The 24924-nt window shown below is 43.0% G+C and overlaps 1 protein-coding gene across 2 annotated transcripts in view; it reads right to left on the minus strand.

Annotated features, from left to right (window-relative positions):
- Window positions 1-22810, minus strand: part of Gnl3l (G protein nucleolar 3 like) — a 32525-nt gene extending 9715 nt beyond the window's left edge. For both annotated transcript variants that reach the window (XM_029534326.1, XM_021188030.2), the window contains exons 1-13: window positions 22709-22810; window positions 19805-19874; window positions 10395-10435; window positions 9678-9785; window positions 8334-8450; window positions 7168-7251; window positions 6733-6868; window positions 5821-5927; window positions 3877-4021; window positions 1686-1773; window positions 1042-1216; window positions 805-947; window positions 442-578 (exon numbers count right to left, since the gene is read on the minus strand). In XM_029534326.1, the coding sequence (XP_029390186.1) occupies window positions 442-578; window positions 805-947; window positions 1042-1216; window positions 1686-1773; window positions 3877-4021; window positions 5821-5927; window positions 6733-6868; window positions 7168-7251; window positions 8334-8450; window positions 9678-9785; window positions 10395-10435; window positions 19805-19823 (1300 nt within the window). In that variant the 5' untranslated portion in view covers window positions 19824-19874; window positions 22709-22810. The remainder of the gene's footprint in view (window positions 1-441; window positions 579-804; window positions 948-1041; window positions 1217-1685; window positions 1774-3876; window positions 4022-5820; window positions 5928-6732; window positions 6869-7167; window positions 7252-8333; window positions 8451-9677; window positions 9786-10394; window positions 10436-19804; window positions 19875-22708) is intronic.
- Between the last annotated feature and the right edge of the window lie 2114 nt (window positions 22811-24924).

Genomic DNA, 24924 nt, shown 5'->3' on the forward strand with positions numbered 1-24924 from the left:
GCTGCTATGAACATAGTGGAGCATGTGTCCTTATTACCAGTTGGAAGATCTTCTGGGTATATGCCCAGAAGAGGTATTGTTGGGTACTCCGGTAGTACTATGTCTAATTTTCTGAGGAACCGCCAGACTGATTTCCAGAGTGGTTGTACAAGTCACAAGAGCTTTTTAAAGGGATGTTTCAACCCAAAAAAATGAAGCCTCACTTTCAGAGAACCTAAAAGGGTTCCAGTTAGTCAGCCAATGTACCAAAAGTTCACCACAAACACCACCCCAACCCATATCCTCACGGCCCAAACTAGAATTTTCTACCTTGCAGGACCATGAATAAATTTTAATACCAAATCCCAAGTAGCCCCAGGGAGGGGAAGATCAAATGTGTGCTCTGACATTAAGTCTGGGCTCTACGAGGACAAAACAGGTGCCCCATCCATCCACACTTACATTCCATGGTGTCTTCATTGGCATGCTCAGTATCTTCTATATCAAAGAGCTCAGTCATCTCCTTAACAATCTCAGCACTGAGATGAGTGGGCAGAGTGTGAGTGGGCGGTGGTGGTGTATAGAAGCTGATCTTCCCACTGTATTAGGAGGTAAGGAGGGGTCGCTGGTGATGTCACTGAGAACAAATAACCCACCAAAAGAGGATGCAGGACAAGAAAGGCCAGAGAACAGCATCTCAGCAATGTGCTGAACTGCTGAATAACCACTAGGCACATAATGTTGATTCCCAACCTTAGGACCCAGGAAGTCAGACTGTCCTACTGGCATCAATAAATACCACCTCCTGCTCAAGCCCTTCCTCACCTCACCCAGTCAGCCAGCACAGCTTTGGCAGCCTGTTCTTGACTATATACACCTCCCTTCTTCTTCTTTCCCAAACGATGGGCCACTGCAGTCAGAAAGTGCTCAGTCGTCTGGAATCCAGATACACCATAATAGCTGGAAATCTAGCAAAATGAAGAAGAAAACCCATGAGTAGGAATGAAGGACCTGTGAAGTAATGGGATGGAGCATGCATCCACTGAGTACCCTGCTCTATACCTCCTCCAGGTTGCAGCGCTGAAGGATGGTCTCCACCGGGGTCACAGGGTCTGCCAGCTTCTGCACATGGATGCAATTACGCAGGATGGTGCCCACCTCTGAATTGGGTCCTGGGACAATGCCTGGTGCATCCAGAAGCCTGATAAACTTGTCTAGGTAGACCTCCTGCATGAATCTAGAGAGAAAAACAAGGCCCAGCTGTACGTGATATTGAGTCACAAATGTTGGGTCTTGTGGGGAGGTGGTAGAGGGGGATCAAAGAAGAGAGGGAAGGGTATATAAGTCTTAGGTGAAGTGGAAAGATGTAGGGCCAGGGAGGGAGATCTGAGGTACTATAGACCCAGGGCTAATTCTAAAATTTACTCTCTTATAGTGGGGACTTACCTGCAGGATCTCAGACAAGTTTCTGACTGTCTTCATCTAAGCAACAGAGCTATTTGTAGTTGTTAGGAAGGACCCAGCAAGGCAGCAAGCCTGGGATGAGCCAGGTAAATGAGGACTATTAGTAAGATTCCTAAACCCAGGGTATGAATCAGAGGATGGTCCACAATTAGAAAATGGGGCAGAGGCTGATGAAGGCATGTGAACTAGGATGGAACGGTAATGTCAAAGATTTTTGAAGTGGGGCAGTGAGCAGATCTTACTTTGTGACACCAGGAACAGCTCCCACACTGCATGCACGGCTGCGCTTCAGGCTATTGATCAGACTGCTCTTCCCCACATTGGGAAGGCCTGCAAAGTAGGAGCAGAATACTCAGGGCAGAAAGTACTCACAGGAATTCAGGCCAGCCTGTTTAAGAACAGGCCTGGCACAGGCAGTAACCAGGCCATGGATGAGCCTGCCTTCCCACCCCAGACCCTGGCCAAGCCTCTAAGGGTCTTTCTAGTTCTCTCTTTTGTCAGCATTCTAGGCACACATGGCCCTCTCTCTAGATGTGCAGTCCACCTCCCACCACGACCAGCCTAGAGGGGTGCTCCACATATGGCCTCACAGACATGACCTAACGGAAGGTGGGTATCAAGTGTTGAAACAGGCCCACCTGTTCCAACTTGTAATTCCCCTGGGAGAAGGGACTACTCACCAAATGCCCCCTCTCTGCACAGCTGTTCTTGCCTGTAGAATCTTTGTAGCTGAGCAAGCACCTGTGCACCACTTTCAGTCCGGGGCTGTCTTTGTGAGTTTCTGCCCCACTGGACCTCATTCTCACTGTCCTCTATGGGTACTGAAATTTATCAGTATGCACTACTCTCTTACATGTGTGCCCAGGAAGCTCTGTGGTAGGTACTTAAGTCTATGCATCTCTATGTGTCTCCTGATCCTTTTCATTTCAAATGTGACCACTTTTCCCTTGTGTTGGACCTTTCACAGCTGTTTCTCAGGGTATCTAGAATGTTCTTTCTCATTCTGGACACTATCTCTTCTGATTCTCTCCACCCCGTCCATTCCACTTCTGACCACATGGCCACTCTGTTCCTTCTCTCTGGAGTGTGTCTATTGATGTATCCCCCGTGTTTCATTATGGCCCTGTTTTGTCTTTGTGTGCCTTCCTAACTATGTCTTTAATTCTCACTATACAAACACTTCGTCTCATCATAGTTATGTCTGCCTCTGCCTGATTCCAGGTTGTATCAGAGAGTTACAGTGGGTCTGGGCACATGTGGGATCCCTGTGGCTTCATTTGATTTGGGGCAGCAGAGACAGTGTGAGGCAGCAGAGACAGTGTGAGTGTGGCAGAACTTGGGTTGCACGTTTTGCCTCCGAGTCTGTCTGTGCCAGCAAATGTGTCCCTTAGGGGGCCTGTACATGACCCCATGCATGGGCATTTATATGCTCTTCAGGATCTGTATGTGTTTGTAGACATATGTTGTATATTCCTGTGTCTATATCTATCTCTTTCATTCAAACTGTCTACATTCCTGTATATTCTTTTGTTGGACATGCATATATATCTACACAAGTATATACCCCGTGTCTCTTCTTCACCAACTCCTCTACATGTGTCTGTACATGTGTCTTTATCTCCTGTTGTTTTTAACACTGGGGACTAAACCCAGGGTCTCGCGAATACTAGGGAAGTCCTCCACCACTGAGCAACACTCCCAGCTCTTACTTTTTTATGAAACAAGGTCTCATTTAAGTTCCCCAAGGCTGGCCTTGAACTCAAACTTTCAACCTTCTAAAGCAGCTAACACACAGGTCTGGTTCTGCAAGCCTGGCCACATAATAGTTTTTAATGTCCCTTTTTGCATTTCTTTGGGGTAATAGCTCCTTCATTCTCTTTATGACTGCAACTTAAATTTGTCCTTTTCATTATCCACCAACTTCACAATCTGGCCTCCTTGTTCTTTTTCTGTTGTCTAGTCAAGAGTGTGGCATACAGCTAGAGTCTGTAAAGTTCTCTTTAGTATCTCAGGCTGAGACACGTTCCCTCTCTGATGATCTTTCCCTGCCTCTCAATTTTCCTATTCTCTTTCATCTCCTTCTACAGTATTTGGGTTTCAGAAAGACAAAGGCTTAAGCCTCAGCTCCGCCTGGTTTCCTTTTGTGGATCTCACTGCTCTGTCTCACTGTCTGGAAGAGGCGGGTGGATCATCACACTTCCCTCCCACAGCTCTGACAGCCTGTAGTGCTTGGTACCAAGCATTTGGTTCTAACCTCGTTGAATCTGAATATGCCTTCTCATGTCCCAATAGCCAAATGGCAAGTGCAAAACCACTCCAGAACTCTTCCTAGCTTCCCCAAAGAAGCTTCACAAAATTCCAAACCCTTTCCCTCAATGAAGTCACTAGCCAAGGAAGGAGCCTGGGCCCTGTGCCTAATTTACCCAGTCGTACCTACAACACCCACACGAATGTGGCCACGCACTTCCCCCAGGCGACAATAGTTCCCCAGGACCCTCATGAGATTTTCGGCTCCAAAGCAGGCTCTGCTTTTCAACATCGACTCAGAGGCCTGGTCCACTGGAACTTTACAACGAGTCTAAAAATGAAGAATATTACAAAAATGTGCATCAAGGAAGGGATGGAATTTGAGCCTAAATTTCCAACCTACAGTGGAACATTCTGGGATTGCTAAACTTGGTTGCTTATCACACCAACTCCTTCCCAGCACTTCTTGCTTTCCAGTTGCTGTTGTCTGTATGTCTCCAACTTCCTCTGTCCCTGCTTCTAACTCAACATGCATGGCTTTTGACTCCCACAGCAGAGGCATGAAGAAATCCCAGCTTGAGGCAAAACAGGTTTCATTACTATCTCTCTTACTCATAGGCCTATGAGGAAAAGTCTAGTTTCCTTCCTGGGCCCTTAGTGTCTCATATGCACAAAAGGGAAGCCTGGCCTCTCTGCCTCTGCTGAATGAAAGGGTTCCAGGCGAAAGCTGATCTTCCCTTGACCCTCACACAGGACAAGGCCATCCACACTTCCCTACTTTTAGTTTCGATGGTGGGAGAGCAGGGAGCACCTTATATTGGTAAGATTGTAGGAAAAGAGGTTCTATTCACATACCCATCAACCCAAGTGGGAGGAGGATTAATTGGCATTGCTATCATAAAGAATAATTTGTCAGTGTCTAAGAAAATATCAAAAGCGTAAGTCCAATATATAACCCAGCCACACCATTGACCAGTACTTAGCCCATATTAACACTTGTCCACATCCCAAAGAGGTACATGCAAGTGGATTAATAAAAAAATACTACTTAAATAATAATGAAAATTGAAAAATAGGGTAGAGGGTCTATGATAGAGGGTCAGAGCAAGATGCTCTGACCTCCATACCCAACACTGTAAAAAAAGAATGCAAAACTGAAAAGCTTGGCCCCCAGTAACCAATTTACCTTTCCAGTAACAACCCATGCTACAATAATACCTTATTGTTTTACAAGTATTTCTATATTGATATCAATAGGAAGTACTATGCCTTGTTTGGAGTTTTGTGTTTGTTTTTTAAGATAAGGTTTCTCTATGTAGTCCTGGCTCTCCTGGAACTTGCTCTATAGATCAGGCTAGCCTCAAACTCAAGACATCCACCTGCCTCTACCTTCAGTGTGCTGGGATTAAAGGCATGAGCCACCACCACGTAGCTTTGGTGGTTTGGGGTTTTTTTTTTTTAAGATTTATTTATTTATTTATTTAAACTGTGATTGTGGCATACACCTTTAATCCCAGTACTCAGGATGCAGAGAAGAAGGATCTTTAACTTCCAGGCCAGCCTGGTCCAGCGAGCTCCAGGACAGCCAAGGCAACACAAGGAAACCCTGCCTCAGAAAAACAAAACAAAACAAAACAGAAAACATTTATTTATTTTTATGTTTATGAGCATTTTGTATGTATGTATGTCTGTGTGCCAAATGCATGCCTATTATCTGGAGAGGACAAAAGAACTGGAAATGGAGTTACAGATGGTTGTGAGCACCATGTGGATGCTGGGTACTGAACTTCGGTCCCCCAGAAGAAGAATACTCAACCACTGAACCATCATCTCTCCAACCTCCTATGCCTTGTTTTAAAGAAGGGGAAAAACAATTTTTTTGAAGAGTTAAGAAGTCGTTAACTCTATTTTCCAGATATCCTATAGATAGCATGTATTATTACATCCTCACAGGTGGAAAAAAAAGCACGCTTTCTGAAGGGCAATAATACAGGAAGTTGAAATAAAAATTAACAAGTCACCCACTGGAGAAAATACCTCAAAGTTGGAAGCCCAATCCAAATCTTAACACGTACAACCATGGCCCCAAACCACAATGAAAGAGGCTAGACCATCTAACTCAAAGCTTACCAAGTTTTTGACCTGATGATGCTGGGTGCTGGCCTTGAAAGCCACAGTTGGCAGTTCATTGCGAAGGTATTCCAGCCACTTTTCCACAATCTCCTTGGGAACCAGGTCTTGGAAAAATAGGGACAGCCATAACTTGTAAGATCATTACTTTGATGGCTTCCCTCAAGCCACACACCCATGTCTAGGTCCACCTCCTACTAACGGATTTCTCATCTTGTCCTAACTGACCCTGCCTAGTCCCCAGGATGGAGTCACAAAGGACAATTTGATCCACAGGTCCAGTTGGCCATCCCTGAGGTTTATTTTCTTCAAAAAAAATATGTAAAGAAGCCACCCCACTCCATGCCAAGGTGCACAAATATTTCATTCCCATTTCCTTTCCCAACTGTCAAGAAAAGCCATCACCCAGAATGGCTATGATTTGGGACAAGTGAATTATACACTAAGCTCTGTATTAATTCTCACAACAAAGCTATGAGACTGAGATGTGGAGGACCCTCTTTACTGTTTGAGAAATAGAAGTTCTCGTGAGTGGAATGACCTGTCTGATATCCCAAAGAAAATAGCAACAGCAGGATAAGACTAAACCTTCAATGAGTTCCAAGCCCTGTGCTTGCCCCAATCTTTGACTTGCAGTCTATGGGGACAGGTCTCTAAGAATGACCAGCCATTGAACTAGCTCAAAATTGCAAGAAAAGGGGGCTGAAAGGCAAACAGATTTAGACTCTACCCCCGCAACCCATGTTACTTTGTATGTACTTCTGTGCGTATCTCTGGCTTTGGAAATTTGAACAACAATTCCTAGTATGAATGACTATTCTGGATGACAATGAGTTGCTGGGTCTCAGTACCTAATCTGAGCTAGCCTTAGCTTAACCCCTCTGTGCCTTACCCAACCCTTCCAAAACCTACCTATCTTATTTAAGACCAACACCAGCTTCTTGTTGCCTTCTGCACGAAGAACAGTCTCCTCCATCTGGAAACAGCGGCAGCCCAATGGGTCTCTGGCATCTAGGACTTCCAGAATCACATCAGAGTACTCTACCACCTGCAGGACAGAAAATACAGGAGAAGAAGGTTGAGAGCAGATGGAGTCATAGTCTCCATCTCAGTTAGGGGAAAAAAAACAGGAAGAAGAAATGGAAATAAACTGGGGTCCTCACCAAGGGGCTTTAAGAAATGGATACTTGTTATACAACTCAAGCATATAATCCCAGGACTTGATGAAGCAGGAGTATTGCAAAGAGTTCAAGGACAGTTTGGGATCTAGTGAGTTCTAGGTTAGCCTAGGCTAAAGAATAAGATTTTATCTAAAAACAAAGAAAAAGGGAAAATGGATCCTCCCACCTTCCGGAATTCCTTGTAATAGGCCTTCCTTGTGGCCTCATCATCCAACTGAGGAAACATGTTTAATTCCTGTAAAACTTCCTCCTGAAAAAGAAAAAAGAGAGAGAGAATAGCCTAGGGAAAACAGAGCCAAGTAGGGAGAGAGAAGAAAGAAGTGAAGATAAGGAAAGAGGGAGGATATAGCAGAACCAAGGCTTTGGAAAACTATAGGAGGGCTGGAGAATTGGTTCAGCGGTTAAGAGCAATGGCTATTCTTCCAGAGGTCCTGAATTCAGTTCCCAGCAACTACGTGGTGGCTTACAACCATCCGTAATGGGATCTGATGCCTTCTGTTATGTAGGCATATGTGCAGATAGAGCACTAATATGCATAGATAGATAGATAGATAGATAGATAGATAGATAGATAGATAGATAGATAGATATGAGAGAGAGAGAGAGAGAGAGAGAGAGAGAGAGAGAGAGAGAGAGAGAGAAATGTAAGCTGGAGGATACAGGTGAGTCCCAGATAACCTAAAAGTATCACTGACCAGGCTCAGCCACTAAACACACTCACTGTGAAGTCTGATGATCTGAGTTCAAGTCCTGAAACCACAGTAGAAAGAAACAACTGACTCCATGTGAGCACCAGGCATAGGCCTGCTTGGTCACAAGGGGGTTAGTGGGAAACAAGAAGAAAGTGTGAAAAAATAATGCATGAGGGACCAGGAAACAAATCCTTTACTGCTTGTCATCAAGGGCACGGGAACTGCAAGTGCACATCCTGTTTACGAGCCAATAAATGCCAGAAAGGGAAAGACACCCATGAGGAAGGTGTCTCTCAATCTTCCCTTCCTATGCTCCCTCCTGCCACATCTCCTAGTCATACCTCTCCTGCTCCCTAGACCCACTGCCATTCCATCTTTAGGCTCAAACTTAGGAAAGGCATTCTCCACATCTGTGGGCACATCTGCTGCAAATGGTCCCCTCCCTCCCTCTTCTCGTACCTCTCTCTCCTAGTTGTTTTCCTTCTCTGCACTCATCCCTTTCCTTTCCTGACTTTATACCCCTTCTTTTTCTCTTTCTCCCTTCCTTGAGACAAAGTGTCACTATGTAGCTATTTCTTCCTTTACAGCAAAACAGCAAACCCCCTCCAATCCCAGCCAGCAACAAAAACTGCTTTCTTACCTTTTGTTCAAACTCCTGCTGACGTTTCAGGACATCCTGACAATAGCTCTCCATGGTCCTGTGTCTCTGTCTCTCTTGCTCCCGGGCAACCTGCTGCTTCTCCCTCATTTCCTCAACCTAACAAACAAGCACACACTGAGTAGGTCTGTAGGACATAGGGGGAAAGAAGTGTGGATAGAGGGGAAAGGACAGATAGGAGAGTAAAAATACGCCAGAATAAAAATGTAGAGACTAAGGGAAGGAGACTGGCAGAGAAAAATTAAAAGAGCAGGGTGTAGTACCACACAACTCTAAATCCAGCAACTTGAGAGGTTGAGGCAGGAGAATTGCCATTATTAGATCAAGGCCAGCCAGGACCACATCGTGACCTCTAGGCTATCAGGCCAGCCAGAGTACATAGCAAGATCATTTAAGCAAGTCTAAAAATTAAAAGGGGGTGGGAGCTAGCAAGGTGGCTTCATGGGTAGAAAGGCTTGCCATTCTAGCCTGACAATCTAAGTTCAATCCCTGAAATCTATACTAGGAGAGAACCAATTGTCATAGGTTGTCCTCTAACCTCTACATATGAACCATTGCATGTTCAAGCTTGCATTTGCCCCCTCCCACCACCACCTCCACCACAAAGAAAGAAAAAATGGTATATTTTAAAAATTAGTAAAAGTGCTGAGGGATCACGGTGCACACCTTTAATCCCAGCACTCAGGAGGCAGAGGCAGGTGGCTCTCTGAGTTCAAGGCCAGCCTGGTCTACAGAGTGAGTTCCATGCCAGCCAGGACTGTTATATAAAGAAACTCAGTCTCAAAAAAATATTAAAAATTAAAAACAATAAAAGGACGAAAACTAAAAAGAGTATCTATGAAGCAGAGAGAGAAGCGCTCTGACAGGAAAACACTTAAGTCCAAACAAGGACAAGGTCATAGGATGTACTGGGCAGAAAGAGGGAGCTGCCACACTGTCACATACCTGTAGCCACAAAAACTTGGAGTTTGAGGTAGAAGGATTTCACACACCCAAGCATTCAAGACCAGCTTGGGCAACAAGGCAAGATCCTGCCTCAACAAGGGAAACAAGAAAAAAAAAGCAGCAAAAGACTGCAAAAGGCTAAGTCACAGAGGAAGGAGCCATTCAGACACACAGAATGGGAAATGACAGAGACAACACCAGAGAACTGGGAAGGCAGAACAAGGTAAGCAAGTGGGAAAATTAAAGCCAGGATCAAGTTGACCTGTCTCACTCCCCCCACCCCAACCACACAGAACATCAAGAACCCTTGCCCTTCTGCCCAATACTATGCAGATCTGAGATTCAAACCAGACCATCACTCCCCAGAGACAAAAGGCTCACCCTTTTCTTCTTTAATTCGGCCTCACGACTGGCATGGTCATTGCCATGAACAATCTGGGGAGAAGATGATGGCCTGGAGGTTACTTTCTTCCCATTTTGCCTTGTGGGCTGGTTGCCAAGCAAGAAAAGAAAAATTAAACACAGTTAATGAATCCATGGAAACCACCTCCCACCCAGAGGAGCAGGGAAGATAGTCTGGATGAGGGTTGAAATCTGCTTGGCCCTTCTCTACTAATCAGTCAGGAACTGAGAGGAAAGTGGTAGAGACAGGGGCAGCCAGGAAGGTTTCCCATGGCCAAAGAGAAACCTTTCTGGACATACAACTCCCCAAATGAGGTCTTAGAACCCAGAGCAACAAACCCTGAGAACTGATCAAAACTTACAAATTTTAGGGGTGAGAGTGTGTGGGCCAGTGGTAGAATCCTTGCTCAATATGCTCAAGGCCCAGTATGACTCAATACCCACCACTACAAAAGTACACAGGGATGTCAATAATCCCTTATATGTAAACTAAGCACAAAGCAGTATATGGCTTTCACACACACACACACACACACACACACACACACACAAAACTTCAGATATTCAGGTAACTCTCCTACTGACATATGGACTGGGAGAAAAGGCCAGATCTGTCCATCCCTCTGAGGAGTCACCCAATAACTAATCTGACTCCCAACAATACACATACCTCACCTGATGGTAAGGCCCACTTACCTTCTTACAGCCTTTGGAACCTTTACCTGGTTTTTTGTTTTCTACAAAAAAAGAGAGAGAATTGCTATCACTCCCTACCCAATGTCTATTAATGCTATAATCAAAAGGCCAGGACAACTAGGAAATTTAGAAGTCTCAGATGTCTGTCTAGATCCAGAATAAGATAGAGCTACAGATGGCAAAGACCATCACGTGTCAAGAGGAAGTAACTAGGCACAATACCCAGAGAATTGTCTCAGTGTAAACTCCATAAATTCTTAATGAAATTCTCTTGAATGATCTGAATGTGCATTTGTTACTACCTCTCCTCACCATGCCCAAAGTCCTGCTTAGGAGGACTATGAAACACACCTTTGGGTGTGTCTCTAGGGGTGTCTCCACAGAGGTTGAAACACACACAGGTAGAAACATCATCCCATGGACTAGAGTCCCAGACTGAATCAGAGCAAGACAAGACAGAAGGCAGCTGAGCACCAGCATTTGTCTGTCTCCACTTCCTAACCATAGTTGCCAGTAACCAGCAGCATCACGCTTTCCCTCCATGACTTCCCTGCCACAGTGGAAGTCAAAATAAGCCCTTCATTAAAGACAGCAACAACAACTGAATTGATAGGCTAGAAGACAACAGAGGGAGCTTATTTGGAATAAAAATCCAAAGGAAAGAAATTTTAAATGAGAACAAAACTGAAAAATATAGAAATAATCTTCAAAACAGAATTCTTGAAAAAGAAAAGGTAAAAATAGAGAATCAAGTATTTTTTTAACAATATGAAAATTCTTTACCTTGAAGATAGGCTTAAGGTTTTAGATGGGAAAGGTATAGAGAGCGTCAAGATTAAAACATAGGTGCCTGATTGATCTTCTGGTCAAACTGAGACAAACTGGAGAACAGGGAACTACACCTGAGAAAATCTCTCCATAAGATTGGCCCATGGGACATTTTCTTAGTGACTGATGGGAGAAGGTGCAGCCCATTGTAGGTAGTGCCATCCCTAGGCTGGTGGTCCAGGGTTCTATAAGAAAGCAGGCTAGGCACTCTAATGCCAGCATGGCCTCTCAGTCACAGATCTCCAGCCAAAGAGGGAGGATAAGTAAGGAGGTGCCCATATCATGGCTCCATAAAAGAAGACTGTCCATCTATCTGCCATTGGTAAAGCACCCAGGAAACAACTGGCTACAAAAGCCCCTCACAAGAGGCGCCTTCTACAGGAGATGAAGAAACTTCATCATTACAAGTCTGGTACTGTGGCACTCTATGAAATCAGATACTAACAGAAGTCCACTGAACTTCTGTTAGCAGTGTCTGGTGCAAAAAATGCTCAGGACTTCAAAACAGATGTGTGCTTCCAGAGTGCAGCTATTGGTGTTTTTGCAGGAGGCAGATGAAGCCTATCTGGCTGGCTCTTTTATTTTTTTGTAAGTTCAAAGTATCTTCTAGTAACCTTATTAAAATATGAATGAAAATACATTCTGTAAAAAAAAAAGCGGTTGTATGAGAACATACATTACGCAAAGTATGTGCCATAAAATGTGGCAGATCTATTCTTAGGTTTCTGAGGATCCTTCACACTGACTCCTAAATTGACTGTACAGTTTACACACCTACCAGCAGTGAATAAATGTTCATCTTTCCCTTCATCCATGCCACAACTTGTCATCATTATGTCTGAGGAAGTAGGCCTTCTGAAGATCCCAAACTATGTGCTATCCATGCCAAACATGTAACAATTATGCCAAAAGATATCCAGTTAGCATACTGCATATTTGGAGTACGTGCTTCAGAGTTCAATGAGGGGAAACATTTCATTCTCAAAAGAAAAAAAAAATCCTCTTCCTGTTATCAGTAGTTCTTAATGTTAGATATTTTTTACATAGGGTCAAAAGGTCTGTAAGTATATGATTATGAGTGGAAACACAGGGGACAGAATCAGGCATTGTCAGTTTCTCAGTTCTTGTTTGTGTGTGTTTTTTTAATATAAACACAAGATGTAAAGCATTAATGTAAGCAAAATGTTTCAGTGAACACATTTCAACAGTTCAACTTTATAACAATTATAAATAAACCTGTTAAATTTTTCTAGACAATGCAAGCATATTTAAAAAAAACTAAGTAAGTTTCTTACTGACAGCAACTAAATGGTGTTTGCAGCATTTTTACCAGATAATAGATTCCATCTACTCACTATACTTTTCAGAGTTGTCCTACATGCAAGTATGTTGTCTGTCTTTTGTGTTGTTTCTGTGAGTTTGCTATTAGAATACATTAAACTATTTTTTTAAAGCTGGGTGGTAGTGGTGCATGCCTTTAATCCCAGCACGAAGAAGGAAGCAGGCGGCTCTCTATAAATTCAAGGCTAGCCTTGTCTACAGATCAAGTTCCAGGACAGCCAGAACTGTTACACAGAAAAACTGTTTCAGAAAATAGAAAAGAAAGAAGGCAAGCTGAGCAAGCCATGAGGAACAAGCCAGTAAGCAGCACTCTTCCATGGCCTCTACTTAAGTTTTTGCCTCTAGGTTCCTACCTGGAATTCCTTCCTTCAATGACGGACTGTGTGATTAGAAGAACATTGCTTTTTGGTAATAGTGTTTTATCACAGCAATAAAAACCTAAGACAAGCTGGGCGTAGTGGCACACACCTTTAATCCCAGCACTCAGGAGGCAGAAGCAGGTGGATTTCTGAGTTCGAGGCCAGCCTGGTCTACAGAGTGAGTTCCAGGACAGCCAGGGCTACACAGAGAAACCCTGTCTCGAGAAAAAAAAAAAAAAACCTAAGACAGTGGGATCTCAGAATGTGTTCAGTAATGGGTTAAATGCTCAGCATACAATGACCTGGGCTCTATCCCCAATGGTGCCAAAATAAGAAAGGTTACCAACAACAAAATCCATCCTAGCATACCTGACAAAATTTCTGAACCCTGTGGATAAAGAGAAACGTTTTAGGCTGGGAACAATAGTAAATGCCTTTAATCCTAGCACTCAGTAAGCAGAGGCTGCCAGAACTGTACATATGGATCTCTTGAGTTCAAGGCCAGTCTAGTATACACAATGAGTTCCAGGACAACCAGGGCTACAGAGAAACCCTGTCTCCAAGAAAAAAACAAAAGAAAGGCAGGCAATGATACTACATGCCTTTAATCCCCGCACTCGAGAGGCCGCAGCCAAGTGGATCTCCAAGTTCCGATGCCAACCTGATCTACAGAGTAAGTTCTACAGTTCTAGGGTAGTCAGGACTACACAGAGCAAACTCTATCTTGGAAAAAAAAAGAAAGTGGGGAGAGAAGAAGAGACAGAAAAGTTTTACAAGTGTCCAAATCAAAGCTCCCAACAAAGAAGAAGCAGACTCTGAATAGTTAACAACAGCAAGGCCGCTATGGTTGGGATATCTTTTATCCAAAACACTTTTCAGCAGAAGTGCATCAGATTATGATTTTTCTAGTTTAGAATGTTTATATATAAACAATGGGATATCAAAGGCAAGAGCTGGGGATATAATTCAGTCGATATAACACTTGCACTAAGCCCTGGGTGAAGTAGAAAGTCAGTTGTGTTAGATGGTGTTTTATTGGTCAGATCTAGTCTTTTCTAAGTTTTGGTGGTATCCATATTTTTTTCATTCCCTGTAGATACATAAACATAACCACACCCCCATCTTAAAACTATTGCTTGTTTCCATTCTAATGTCAACACATCCTTATAGTATATTGATTGGCCCAGTTCCTCGGGGTTGGTTTTTTTTTTTTTTCCTATAAACCAGTGTCTCTCAGCTGCTGTTGTTCCTTTTTCACCAACATTAAGAATATTAAGAGGCAGCTCAGCAGTGGTGGCGCACGCTTTTAATCCCAGCACTCGGGAGGCAGAGGCAGGCGGATTTCTGAGTTCGAGGCCAGCCTGGTCTACAAAGTGAGTTCCAGGACAGCCAGGGCTACACAGAGAAACCTTGTCTTGAAACAATAAAATAAAATAAAATTGAGAGGTAACGCCTGGGTTCTTTACCTAACACCACAAAAAAACAAAAAACAAAAAACAAAAAACAGCATGGTGGAACACATCTGTTATATCAGCCCCTCAGGAGATGTGGGCAGAACTAGAAACTCATAGTAACTCCTTGGCTGTGCAGTGAGTTCAAGGCCAGTTTGGGCTACTTAAAACAGTGTCTCAAAAAAAAGAAAAGAAAACAAAAAGCAAAAAACAGAAAACAAAAAAAAGAAAGAAATGTCTTGAAAGAGGCATGTTAAACTATGAATTTCATTTATATTTCATATATCCCTTAAATCTAGAGTCTAAAGGTAATTTTTAATAATCCTGTGTACGTGACAAAACTCCACTGTGTAAATTTTTTACCTGTGACATCACATGGGTACACAAAACATTTCAAGGTTAAAACATTAAATTAGGAAGTTCAGTAAGTCCTGAGGAAAGGGACTAATTATGTTCCTGCCAAATTCCTCTTTCTGATCACTTTTATGTTAAAAATATTTCCTTCCTTGCAAGACTACTGCCAAAAAATAAAAATTAGGGACTATGGTAGAAATGCATTCAATATGTTCAAGGTCCAAGTGAGGGTGGGGTAGGAAGAGGAGGAAAGGGGAGGAATAGGAGATAAAAAACATAATTAAGTCTGAATAAAGGCTGCAAAGTAAACCAAACAAAATAGGGTTAAACAGGAAATTGATTGATTGGTGATGTGACTGAGAACTGTAACTTAAAACCCAATAAGAAAATCCTAAGGGACTAGCTCAGAACAAAGACATCAATTTCAACAATTTCCAAGAATCAAGAGATGGGCACCAGAAAAATCAACCACACAAAATGTGCTACAAGTCTCACTCTGAATGGGTAAGAACAAAAGAGCTATTATTTAACTCTGGTAACATGTCTGTAATCAGTTTAGCAAAAAGTAGGGAGTTAGAGGAAACAATAAATATATAATGCGATGGTAGAAATCTGACCAGAATATTAGTTGCCATAGCAATACAGTCTCATTATGTAGGCTGGGCTGGTCTTGAACTTGCAGCAATCGTCCTACCTCGGCCTCCCAAATGCTGGGAACACAGGTATGAGCCAGCAAACCCAGCAATGTCTCTGCTTGAAAATAACAAAATAGGGGGCTGGTAAGATGGCTCAGTAGGTAAGAGCATCCAACTGCTCTTCCGCAGGTCCGGAGTTCAAATCCCAGCAACCACATGGTGGCTCACAACCATCCCTAACAAGATATGACCTCCTCTTCTGAAGTGTCTGAAGACAGCTACAGTGTACTTAAATATAATAAATAAATAAATCTTTAAAAAAAAGAAAATAACAAAATAGACCGCAAGTCTTTACTTCCAAAGTACTTTGTTGCAACAAAAAGGAAGGTGATAGCTAGAATGAACTAGGTCTCAGTATTTTTACTCAATTTCCACATCCCTGACTTCCTTAATAAAGGAGTCCTAGCACTGGATATAGGCAAGCAATGAGAAAAAAGACATCACTCAAAGGAAAGCATCCACTTCAAAGAGGAAAAGAAAAGGTGGGAGGACAAAAGGTGAAAGGGGATAGAGTCCGTCACTACTCAGCACTCAGGATCCTCTGGCCACTAGTTTTACTACAGTTTCTTAGGGAACCATCTGCCACTATGTAGCTGGAAGATCTTACTTATGTGCCGTTTCCTGAACTTCTGAAAGTAGTCTCAGATGCCTGTCTACCATCTTCAAGTTTATGTGTCCTAGATACTGAAACCTTGCATTCATTCTTTACTCACACAAGCACCTCCATTCCCTCTGTTGCCCCACCAGGATATCTTTACTAATGCTTATTAATCAAGTGGCCAGTAAACAGGCTGCCTCCAGATTATTTGCCTCCAGCAAAAACTTTGTCACCAACACTTGCAATTATGAGGTTTGGAGTCTTGAGGCATTTTTGAGTTTATTTGATACAGTGTCTCACTTTTTATCCCAGGTGTACCTGGAACCCACAGCAATTCTATTGATTCATCATCTCAAGTGCTGAAATTACAGGTGTTAACTTCCACATCCAGCTAATAATTTGCTTTTTTTAGTTTGCATGTGAATGTGGATATGATGCATGTGCTGCACATGTATGCTTGCATATGTGAGGCACAAAGTAGGTATGGAGGTACATGTGCATGTATGTGGAAGCCCAACGTTCACATAACATGTCTTCTTCAGTTCCTCTCCACTTTATTGGGACAGTGCCTCTCAATTGAACCCAGAGCTAACTGATTGGGCTAGCATTACCTAGCCAGCTTACCCCCCCCCCAACGGACTGCTATCACTCACTGCCTCTGAGGTACAGAGATAACAAGAGGATGCCTGCCCAGCTTTTATATGGTTCCTAGGGATTTGAACTCTAGTCCTCATGCTTACATGGAAGGCACTTTATCCACTAAGCTGGGTCCTCAATCTAGATTTTTTTTTTCGTTTTTGAGAAGTATCTCAATATGTAACTCAGGCTGGCCTAAAACTTGCAGTAAACCTACTTCTGTCTTCAGCATGCCAAGATTAGAGGTGTGAATCACCATGCCTGGTTACTGGAAACTTTTTAAATTTTAAAACACTCTGCCTTTTAAATAACCCCTCAAGACTGTTCAACTAAAATTATCTGGGGATAAAGTTCAGTTATAGATCATACAAGTTCACACAAGGTCCTGGATTTTGATACCCAGCACTACAGAAAATGTACTTAAATACTCTTTAAATCTACCCCAGCAGGGTGTGGTGGCTCATGCCTGTAATCTCAGCCCTTGGGAGGCAGAGGTAAGAGAATTGCTGCTTGAGGCTACTAACATAGTGTTTGGGGCTGCCTGGGCTTACAGAGTGAAAACATAAGAATTTTAAAAATGAGAGAGAAAAGAGACAAGTTCTGAAGGCTAAAAGAAAGAACAGCAATTCATCCACTGGGTCTGATTTAGTTAAGAAATGTCTAACATTCAGAAATCAGGCAATGTGATGGCAGTATCTTTTAGGGAGCTAAATTCCAAGGAGCACAAAGTCTGGATGTTGGCAATATTTTGAAACAAGTTCTTGCTATATAATCTAAGCTGGCTGCAATTCCCTATGTAGTTAAGACTTGAACTTTTAATAATTCTCCTACTTCTGTCTTCTGAGTGCTAGGATTATAAGTATGCATCATCATGCCTAGTAAAACTAGAGAAATATATACATATATATATATATATATATATATATATGTATATATTTCACACATATATGTATATATATATTTGTATATATATTTATATTTGTGTATATATTTGTATATATATTTGTATTTTTGAGACAAGGTTTCTCTATATAGTTCTGGAATTGCCTCTGTAGACCAGGCTGGCCTTGAACTCAGAGATTCTCCTGGCTCTGCCTCCTGAGTGCTGGGATTAAAGGTGTCCACTGCTACACCTGGCTCAAATTTTTTATTCAAATACTTATAGCACAGTTAGCACTACATATCTACGGGTGATGCATCCATTGACTCAACTAACTGTGAAACAATAACTGCATCGATGGGCCAGCAAGATGGCTCAGTGAGTAAAGGAACTTGCCAGCAGACCTGGAGGTTCAATCCCTGGGGTCCACACAGTGGAAGGAACTCACTCCTGAAAGCTGTCCATGGACCTTCACATGTATACCATGGCATGAACATATACAAGCAGACATTCATAAATTCATATAATTAAAAGACTATCTGTACTGGATATTATTTGTCATCATTTCCTAAACATGTCTAACAACCATTTACTTGTACTTTACATTGTATTAGATTATTACAAGGAATCTAGAAATGTTTTGAATTACAGGGGAAAGTGTGTGTAGGCTATGATGACAATACTATGCTGTTTTACAGAAGAGACTTGAGTGCTCACCGATTTTATACCTGCCAGAGACCTTGAAAAGAGTCTCCAATGGAAATGCAGAAACGACTGTAATTACAGAAAGTGCTTACAAAGTGCTAGGCACTGCTCTAACAATTTCATCTCTTTACATTCATGAATTATTCATCATTCCAGAAACTCAGGAGACTAGGGTGAAAGGATAGCTTGTGCTCAGTCAGCATTTGAGGGCCAGACTAAGAAATATTGTGAGACACAATCCCCAAAAACTCTCTTGGGCCCAGTGGGATAGTTGAGTGGATGAAAGGAGGATACCTGTCATCAAGCTTTCCAGCCTAAGTTCAATCCCCTTGGCCCACACATGGTGGAAGGAGAGAACTGATTACAAGTTGTCTCTGACCTCCATGCATGTGCCATACCACAGAAGTGCACACATATGCATACATACCCATACATAAATGAAGAAACAATTTTTAATCCTATACCAGGAATGGTTTCATCAGCCTGTAACTCTAGGACTAAGGAGATGGAAACAAGAAGATCCATCTGTTCCATGTCATCTTCAACTACATAGTGACTTCAAGGCCAGCTTGAACTATATGAGACACTGACTCAAAAGGAAATTCCTCTTGACAGGTGCAGTGCCTCTTGACATCTGTAAAGTCAGCAATTCAGGGATGGAGTCAGGCAGAAGGATGACAAGTTCAAGGCTAGCACAAGCTACCTGGAAAGACACTCTTGTCAAAATGAACAAAATCGACAAAATCCTCAAAATAGGTGGATATTATAATTAATGACCTCTGTGTTGTAAATAAGGAAAATGGAGTTAAAGAGTTAAGTGACTTGGCCAAAGCTATCCAGCTAATTAAAAAAAAAAAGAGGTGAGATGAAATCAATGTGGCTCCAGCATAGAACTGGTACAACTTATGGGATCAACTGAAAGGTCTAAGTCCTAAAGACAGATGTTAGAGCCGCCTATGCAGCATCACATAATATTAACTGCTGTTTACCTCAGATTCAGTCACTTAACCTTGCTAAGTCTCCATTTTCCCATTTATAAAACAAGAATGGGAGAAAGAACTACAAGAAATCATGAGACTATCAAAGATATCATATGTAAAAGACCCAGACTGAGAGAGCAGGAATGTACTAAGTAGTTTTGAAGTTGTGAGCTGAGTATAGCAACACACTCCTACAATCCCAGTACTGAGACACTGAAGCAGGATGGTAAGGGAGTTTGAGGCCACAATGGAGTACTTAAAAGAGCTTGAGGCTAGCCTCAAAAAAAAAAAAAGCAACCACACGTGATGGAACACGCCTGTAATTCCAGCACTTGGGAGGCAGAGGCAGGTGGATCTCAGTGAGTTTGAGGTCAGCCTAGCCTACATACCAAGTTCCAAGGCAGCCAGGGCCACACGATGAAACGCTGTCTTGGGGAGAAAAAGAGTTCAAGAACAGCCTCAGCTACACAGCAAGTTCAAGGCCAATCTCTCATAAATAAATAAACAAGACAGCAAAGTTGTTGTGAAAAAATACTATGACTATTAAATGTATAGGATTTGAAGAGTAGAAGAAGAAACTCACTGTGTCTAATCTTCATCATGATGATCAGAGAAGCTGGAAAACAGAGGTGTTCAAATCTGTCCGCTTCTTCCTGTTGGAACAGAAGCAGGAATTTTAAGATAGACCTAGGAACCACAATTTTCCTTTAAGCCCTGTAAAGGCAAAATAAAATGTCACAGAACATGATCAGGAAGCCCTAAATTATTGGGAAATTGGGAGAATGGGCTATTCTGGATCCAGGTCCTGATATGGCTTGGCTTAGCAGACACAAGGAAAGGAGTATTATATCACTCAAAGAAAGAAATAGATCAGAACCTTTCTTCCTGGATGGAGTCCATGCCTCCAACACAATTAATGCATACTTGTAGTATCATATCCCAGGTAAAAGACTGCTGCTAAACACCTCCACACTGGGAAGAGCAGATGATATGTTTCATCATTGAAGAGGAGTGATAGTGTACTTTTTGAAGGGAGCTTCTGCATGTCATCTACCCTTCAAAAGGGGGGGAGGAAACAATATAGTTTCTCATAATCCTTACTTATGGCTGCACAGATTGAAGTCAATGCTAATGTCAGGAGGTGGTACAGGGGTATCCCACCTGCATATGTGGCTAGGGTCTGCACCCTGGCAAGAGGAGGAAGGATATGTCATTAGTTCCTCTGTTCTTGGGTCACTGGCTAAAGAATCAAGCACAGTGGCCGTGTCTCTATGTGTGTGTCTGCTATATGGGAGCACACTAAGTCCAGGCAATTCTTAATTGTTGGGGAAGATGGAGCCTGGGTCTCTTTACTTACCCATCAAGGAGGGGCAAAGCTGCTATGCTTATTTCCATGATGAGGTAGTATGAAGGAAAGTGGGCAGGTTTGAATGAGTAGGGTCCACACACTTTTGCCTGATAGAAGCTATTCTGAATCCTTCCATAGGTGGTAGACTAGAATGATGTGTAGAGATTTCATGTGGGTTGAAGTCAAGAGCACATTAGTATTGAAGGGAATAGGGCCTCTGGTGCTATATAAGAGTTAGAAACAAGGCATAAGGCCATGCAATTATAAACTCAATGAATTTGCTCCTCCCTTGAGAAGTGTGCATCTCTCATTTTACCTTAGGTGAGAAGAAATGTCTGGCAGTTGTGATACATACTTTTTTTGGTTTTTTTCGAGACAGGGTTTCTCTGTGTAGCCCTGACTGTCCTGGAACTCACTTGGTAGACGAGGCTGGCCTCAAACTCAGAAATCCGCCTGCCTCTGCCTCCTGAGTGCTGGGATTAAAGACCTGCGCCACCAGGTCCAGCTGTGATGCATACTTTTAATCCCAGCACTGGTAAAGGCTGGGCCGGACATGGTGGTGCACGCCTTTAATCCCAGCATTTAGGAGACAGAGGCAGGTGGATTTCTGAGTTCAAGGACAGCCTGGTCTACAGGGTGAGTTCCAGGACAGCCAGGGCTACACAGAGAAACCCTGTCTCGAATAACAAAAAAAAAAAAGAGGTAAAGGCTGGTAGATCTCTATGAATTCAAGGCCAGCCTAATCTACAGAGAGATTTCCAGGACAGCCAGGGCTACACACATACACCCCCCCCACACACACACACACACACACACACAAACTGTCTCAAAAAAATCAACAACAAAAATTAAGGGGCTGGAGAGATGGCTCAGTGGTTAAGAGCAGTTAAGAGCACTGGCTGCTCTTCCCAGCAACTACATAGTAGCTCACAGCCATCTATTGTGGAATCCAGTGTCCTTTTCTGTCATGCAGGTGCACATGTAAGTAAATAGAGCATTCATATATATAAATAAATAAAATTTTAAAAGGAGAGAAAATCTGAGCTCCTATACTATGGATGAAGAGAGATTTCGAATGCACTACATTGTAGGATGATCAGTGATATCACTGGCTTTCTGGGCTAAATGGGAGGGGGAAGTCGTCTGCATCTCTACTGCTCAGATGCCCCCTCTCTTGGTCAATCTAGAGATTATAAATCATTTGGAGGGTGGGGTTCTGTCTCTACCTCAAAAGGGAAGAAAATAAACCTGAGTTTCTCTACCCTGAGGTCTACTTGAGAGGCACAACATTATCTCAGTGGACTAAAGACTGTTCCCAGGTACTGTACGCCAGTTTGGGTGGGCTTATACTATGTCAGAAAAACAGCAATTCTTTACGGGGTAGCTATGAGGGTCTAATTTTCCATAATGAAGAGTCTCCAGTGCAGGGGAAGGGGTAAATCTGTGTGGTTGCCCATAAGTCTCTGTCTCCAATGATTTTGAGGGCTGATGGTGTCGACTAGTTACTCTGCAAGGGTATATATGAGAAGGGTGGGTCTCTACGTCAGAAGCTCTCTTCCTCTAGATATTACACAATTCTGAGCTCCCCTATAGCAGTATGGAGATGGACAAGCCCCGTTAAAAACCTATGCCTTAATAAGCCAGAAGTCGGCCTGCTCAACCTTGTATTGGAAATTATTTTCTTATAAGGCAGGGATGATATCATCCACTATTTGATGGGTCGACACCTGTCTCCATTACGCAATCAAAATATAAACGTAATAGACCTTCTCACACATGGAAGGGGGCGTCTGTCTACATGGGAGAAATGGCAGTAATGCGAAATGTCGCCCAAATATCCTGAAAGGCGGAGGGCAACCGACATTTTGTCTCATACGCATGGTCAGTGCCTCTCTACATAGCCAGGGTGCACCTTTAGAGCCTTTCTCGGAGGCCGCCAGAATGCAGTTCAGCGCATCGCCACATGTGGAGCTATCCGTATCCCTCTTCCAGGCCCTTCTACCTTACAAGCGAGCCAGCTTTTCACCTCTCTAGTCCAGGATGGCGAGCATCTCTGGTCTCACCTTTAAAAAAAAACAATCTTCACTACACTGCTGGCCTGGTGAGCACTCATCACAAAAAAAGAGAGTAGTCTCTTACCTATACTTCCGGCAGGGACCTCGGTGAGCTGCTAGAAGCACAACGTCGCCTGTCGAGGAGTGGGCAGCTAGGCTCCACCCAGACTTCCGGATCCCAGCCCAGTTCTTTGCTCCGCCTGATTTGCGTAAGACGCAAGGGCGGAGTTTAGATATAATTGTGGCGACGCACAGTCCCGCCCCCGCTCCCACGCTGGCCCCGCCTCCCGGCTGCTCACGGGGAAAGAAATAGCGAAGAGGGGGGCGGGAGCCTGGCGATAGGGGTGATGGTTTGTGTTTGGGTGTGTATGTTTTTGTATGTGTTTGTGTATACTCATGTGGCCACAAAAGCTATTTGTAAGATGAACTCTTTTGTGCAGCCTCTTGGCTAGGGTTAAGGATGTATCTTCTCTAGTCTGTTACCAAAGTAATCACTGGCAACATCAGATGAGAGTAGGGGGCAATAGTTTGTCCTCCTGGAAGATGGCGACAGACCGGGTGCGAGAAAATGGCCGCCGGGGTCACGTGTCTTTTTGGCTGCGTATATCCCACCTGAAATGAGTTAACTGTTTTCAGCAGCTTTCCAGTCTCACGGGGCCCTTAAAGCATAGCAAGGCTCAGCCGGGAGCAGCAACCGAAACTCTTTGGGATTGTCACTCACCGGTTTACCTTCTCCCTCATGTGTGATTCCTGTGTCTGCAGAAAATAAACCTATCTCTAAAGCGAGGGTAGGTAAGGGTGTCTTTAATAACCATTTCAGAAACTTCTGACTTGACTGGGAAGTGAGATAACCCTCCAAAAAGCATAACTATTAATTTAATTTCTTCCTGATCTTTTACTTCCAGTCCTTTCCCCCTCCTCAAGTCTAAGCCTTAAAGGTGGGGGTTGGGCTAGGTAAGGCAACCACCCAGAACGTACGTTCTTCATCTGCAACTCATTCCTGCTGAAAATAAGCCTTTTTGCTCTCCCTCCCCTTATAGTACAGGATTAGCTGCTACCATTCTCTCTAGACACCAGATTCTTCTGGACCCCCAAAGTAGCCATAGTATTTACAGGCTCTTATTTACCTATTGCAGCTCTATGAAATTTCTAATACAAATCGTTTTTTTTATAACTCCCAGTTGAATAAGAATCACAGCATCCTTTTTCTGTCTGGGGTTTATCACAATACTACACTGTGGTGATTTTTTTCTTAAATTTTTGTTTATAGATTTGTTGTAGTTTGTGCGTTTGCTTTTATGTACGTCTGTGCACCATATACATTCCTGATGCATGTGGAGATCAGAAGAATGCTTTGGATCCTCTGAATCTGGAGTTGCCAATGGTTGTGAGCCACCATGTGAAAGCTTGCTGCCGAACTCAGGTCCTTGGCAAAAGCAACAGGCACTCCTAACTGCTGAGGCATCTCTCCAGTCCCTGTACACTATAGTTCTTTTTTGTTTGTTTGTTTGTTTGTTGGGTTTTTTTTTCGAGATAGGGTTTCTCTGTATAGCCCTGGCTGTCCTGGAACTCACGCTGTAGACCAGGCTGGCCTTGAACTCAGAAATCCACCTGCCTCTGTCCCCCAAGTGCTGGGATTAAAGGTGTGCGCCACCACGCCCGGCACACTATAGTTCTTTTTTTTGTGTTTGTTCTGTTTTGTTTTGTTTTCGAGACAGGGTTTCTCTGTATAGCCCTGGCTGTCCTGGAACTCACTTTTGTAGACCAGGCTGGCCTCGAACTCTAGAAATCCACCTGCCTCTGCCTCCCTAGTGACTATAGTTCTTAATGTGGCTTCATCACCACAGGAGAGAGGACTCCTCAGAGAAATGACAGTTCATCTTTGAACTCTCATAGAAACCCAGTACAACACTGGCTTGAAGTAAATTTGTTAACTGAAATCAAGAGCTATACCACAAATCAATGTGGATTGAACAGTTTAATTGATAGCACTGGGAAAATTGGATCAGGATAAAGAGAAATATAAATGCCAGGTATGGTAGTATATCCCCAGAGTACAGAGTCTGAGATAGGAGGATCAGAAATTCAAGATCATCCTGGTTTGCACAGGGTGATTTAAAAGGAAATTCATGATTTTGAGACAGAATGTCTTCTAGCCCAGGATGTTCTCAGAATCTTTGTATAGCAAGGATGACCTTGAACTTCCTGATCCTTCTCTGTGCAGCTCTGGAATAATAAGTTTAGAAACATGTACCACCACACCCAATTTAAATGTATGCCCTGAAGTGGATCCAACACAAT

Source organism: Mus pahari, chromosome X (assembly GCF_900095145.1).
Source record: "Mus pahari chromosome X, PAHARI_EIJ_v1.1, whole genome shotgun sequence".
NCBI classification, from domain to species: domain Eukaryota; kingdom Metazoa; phylum Chordata; class Mammalia; order Rodentia; family Muridae; genus Mus; species Mus pahari.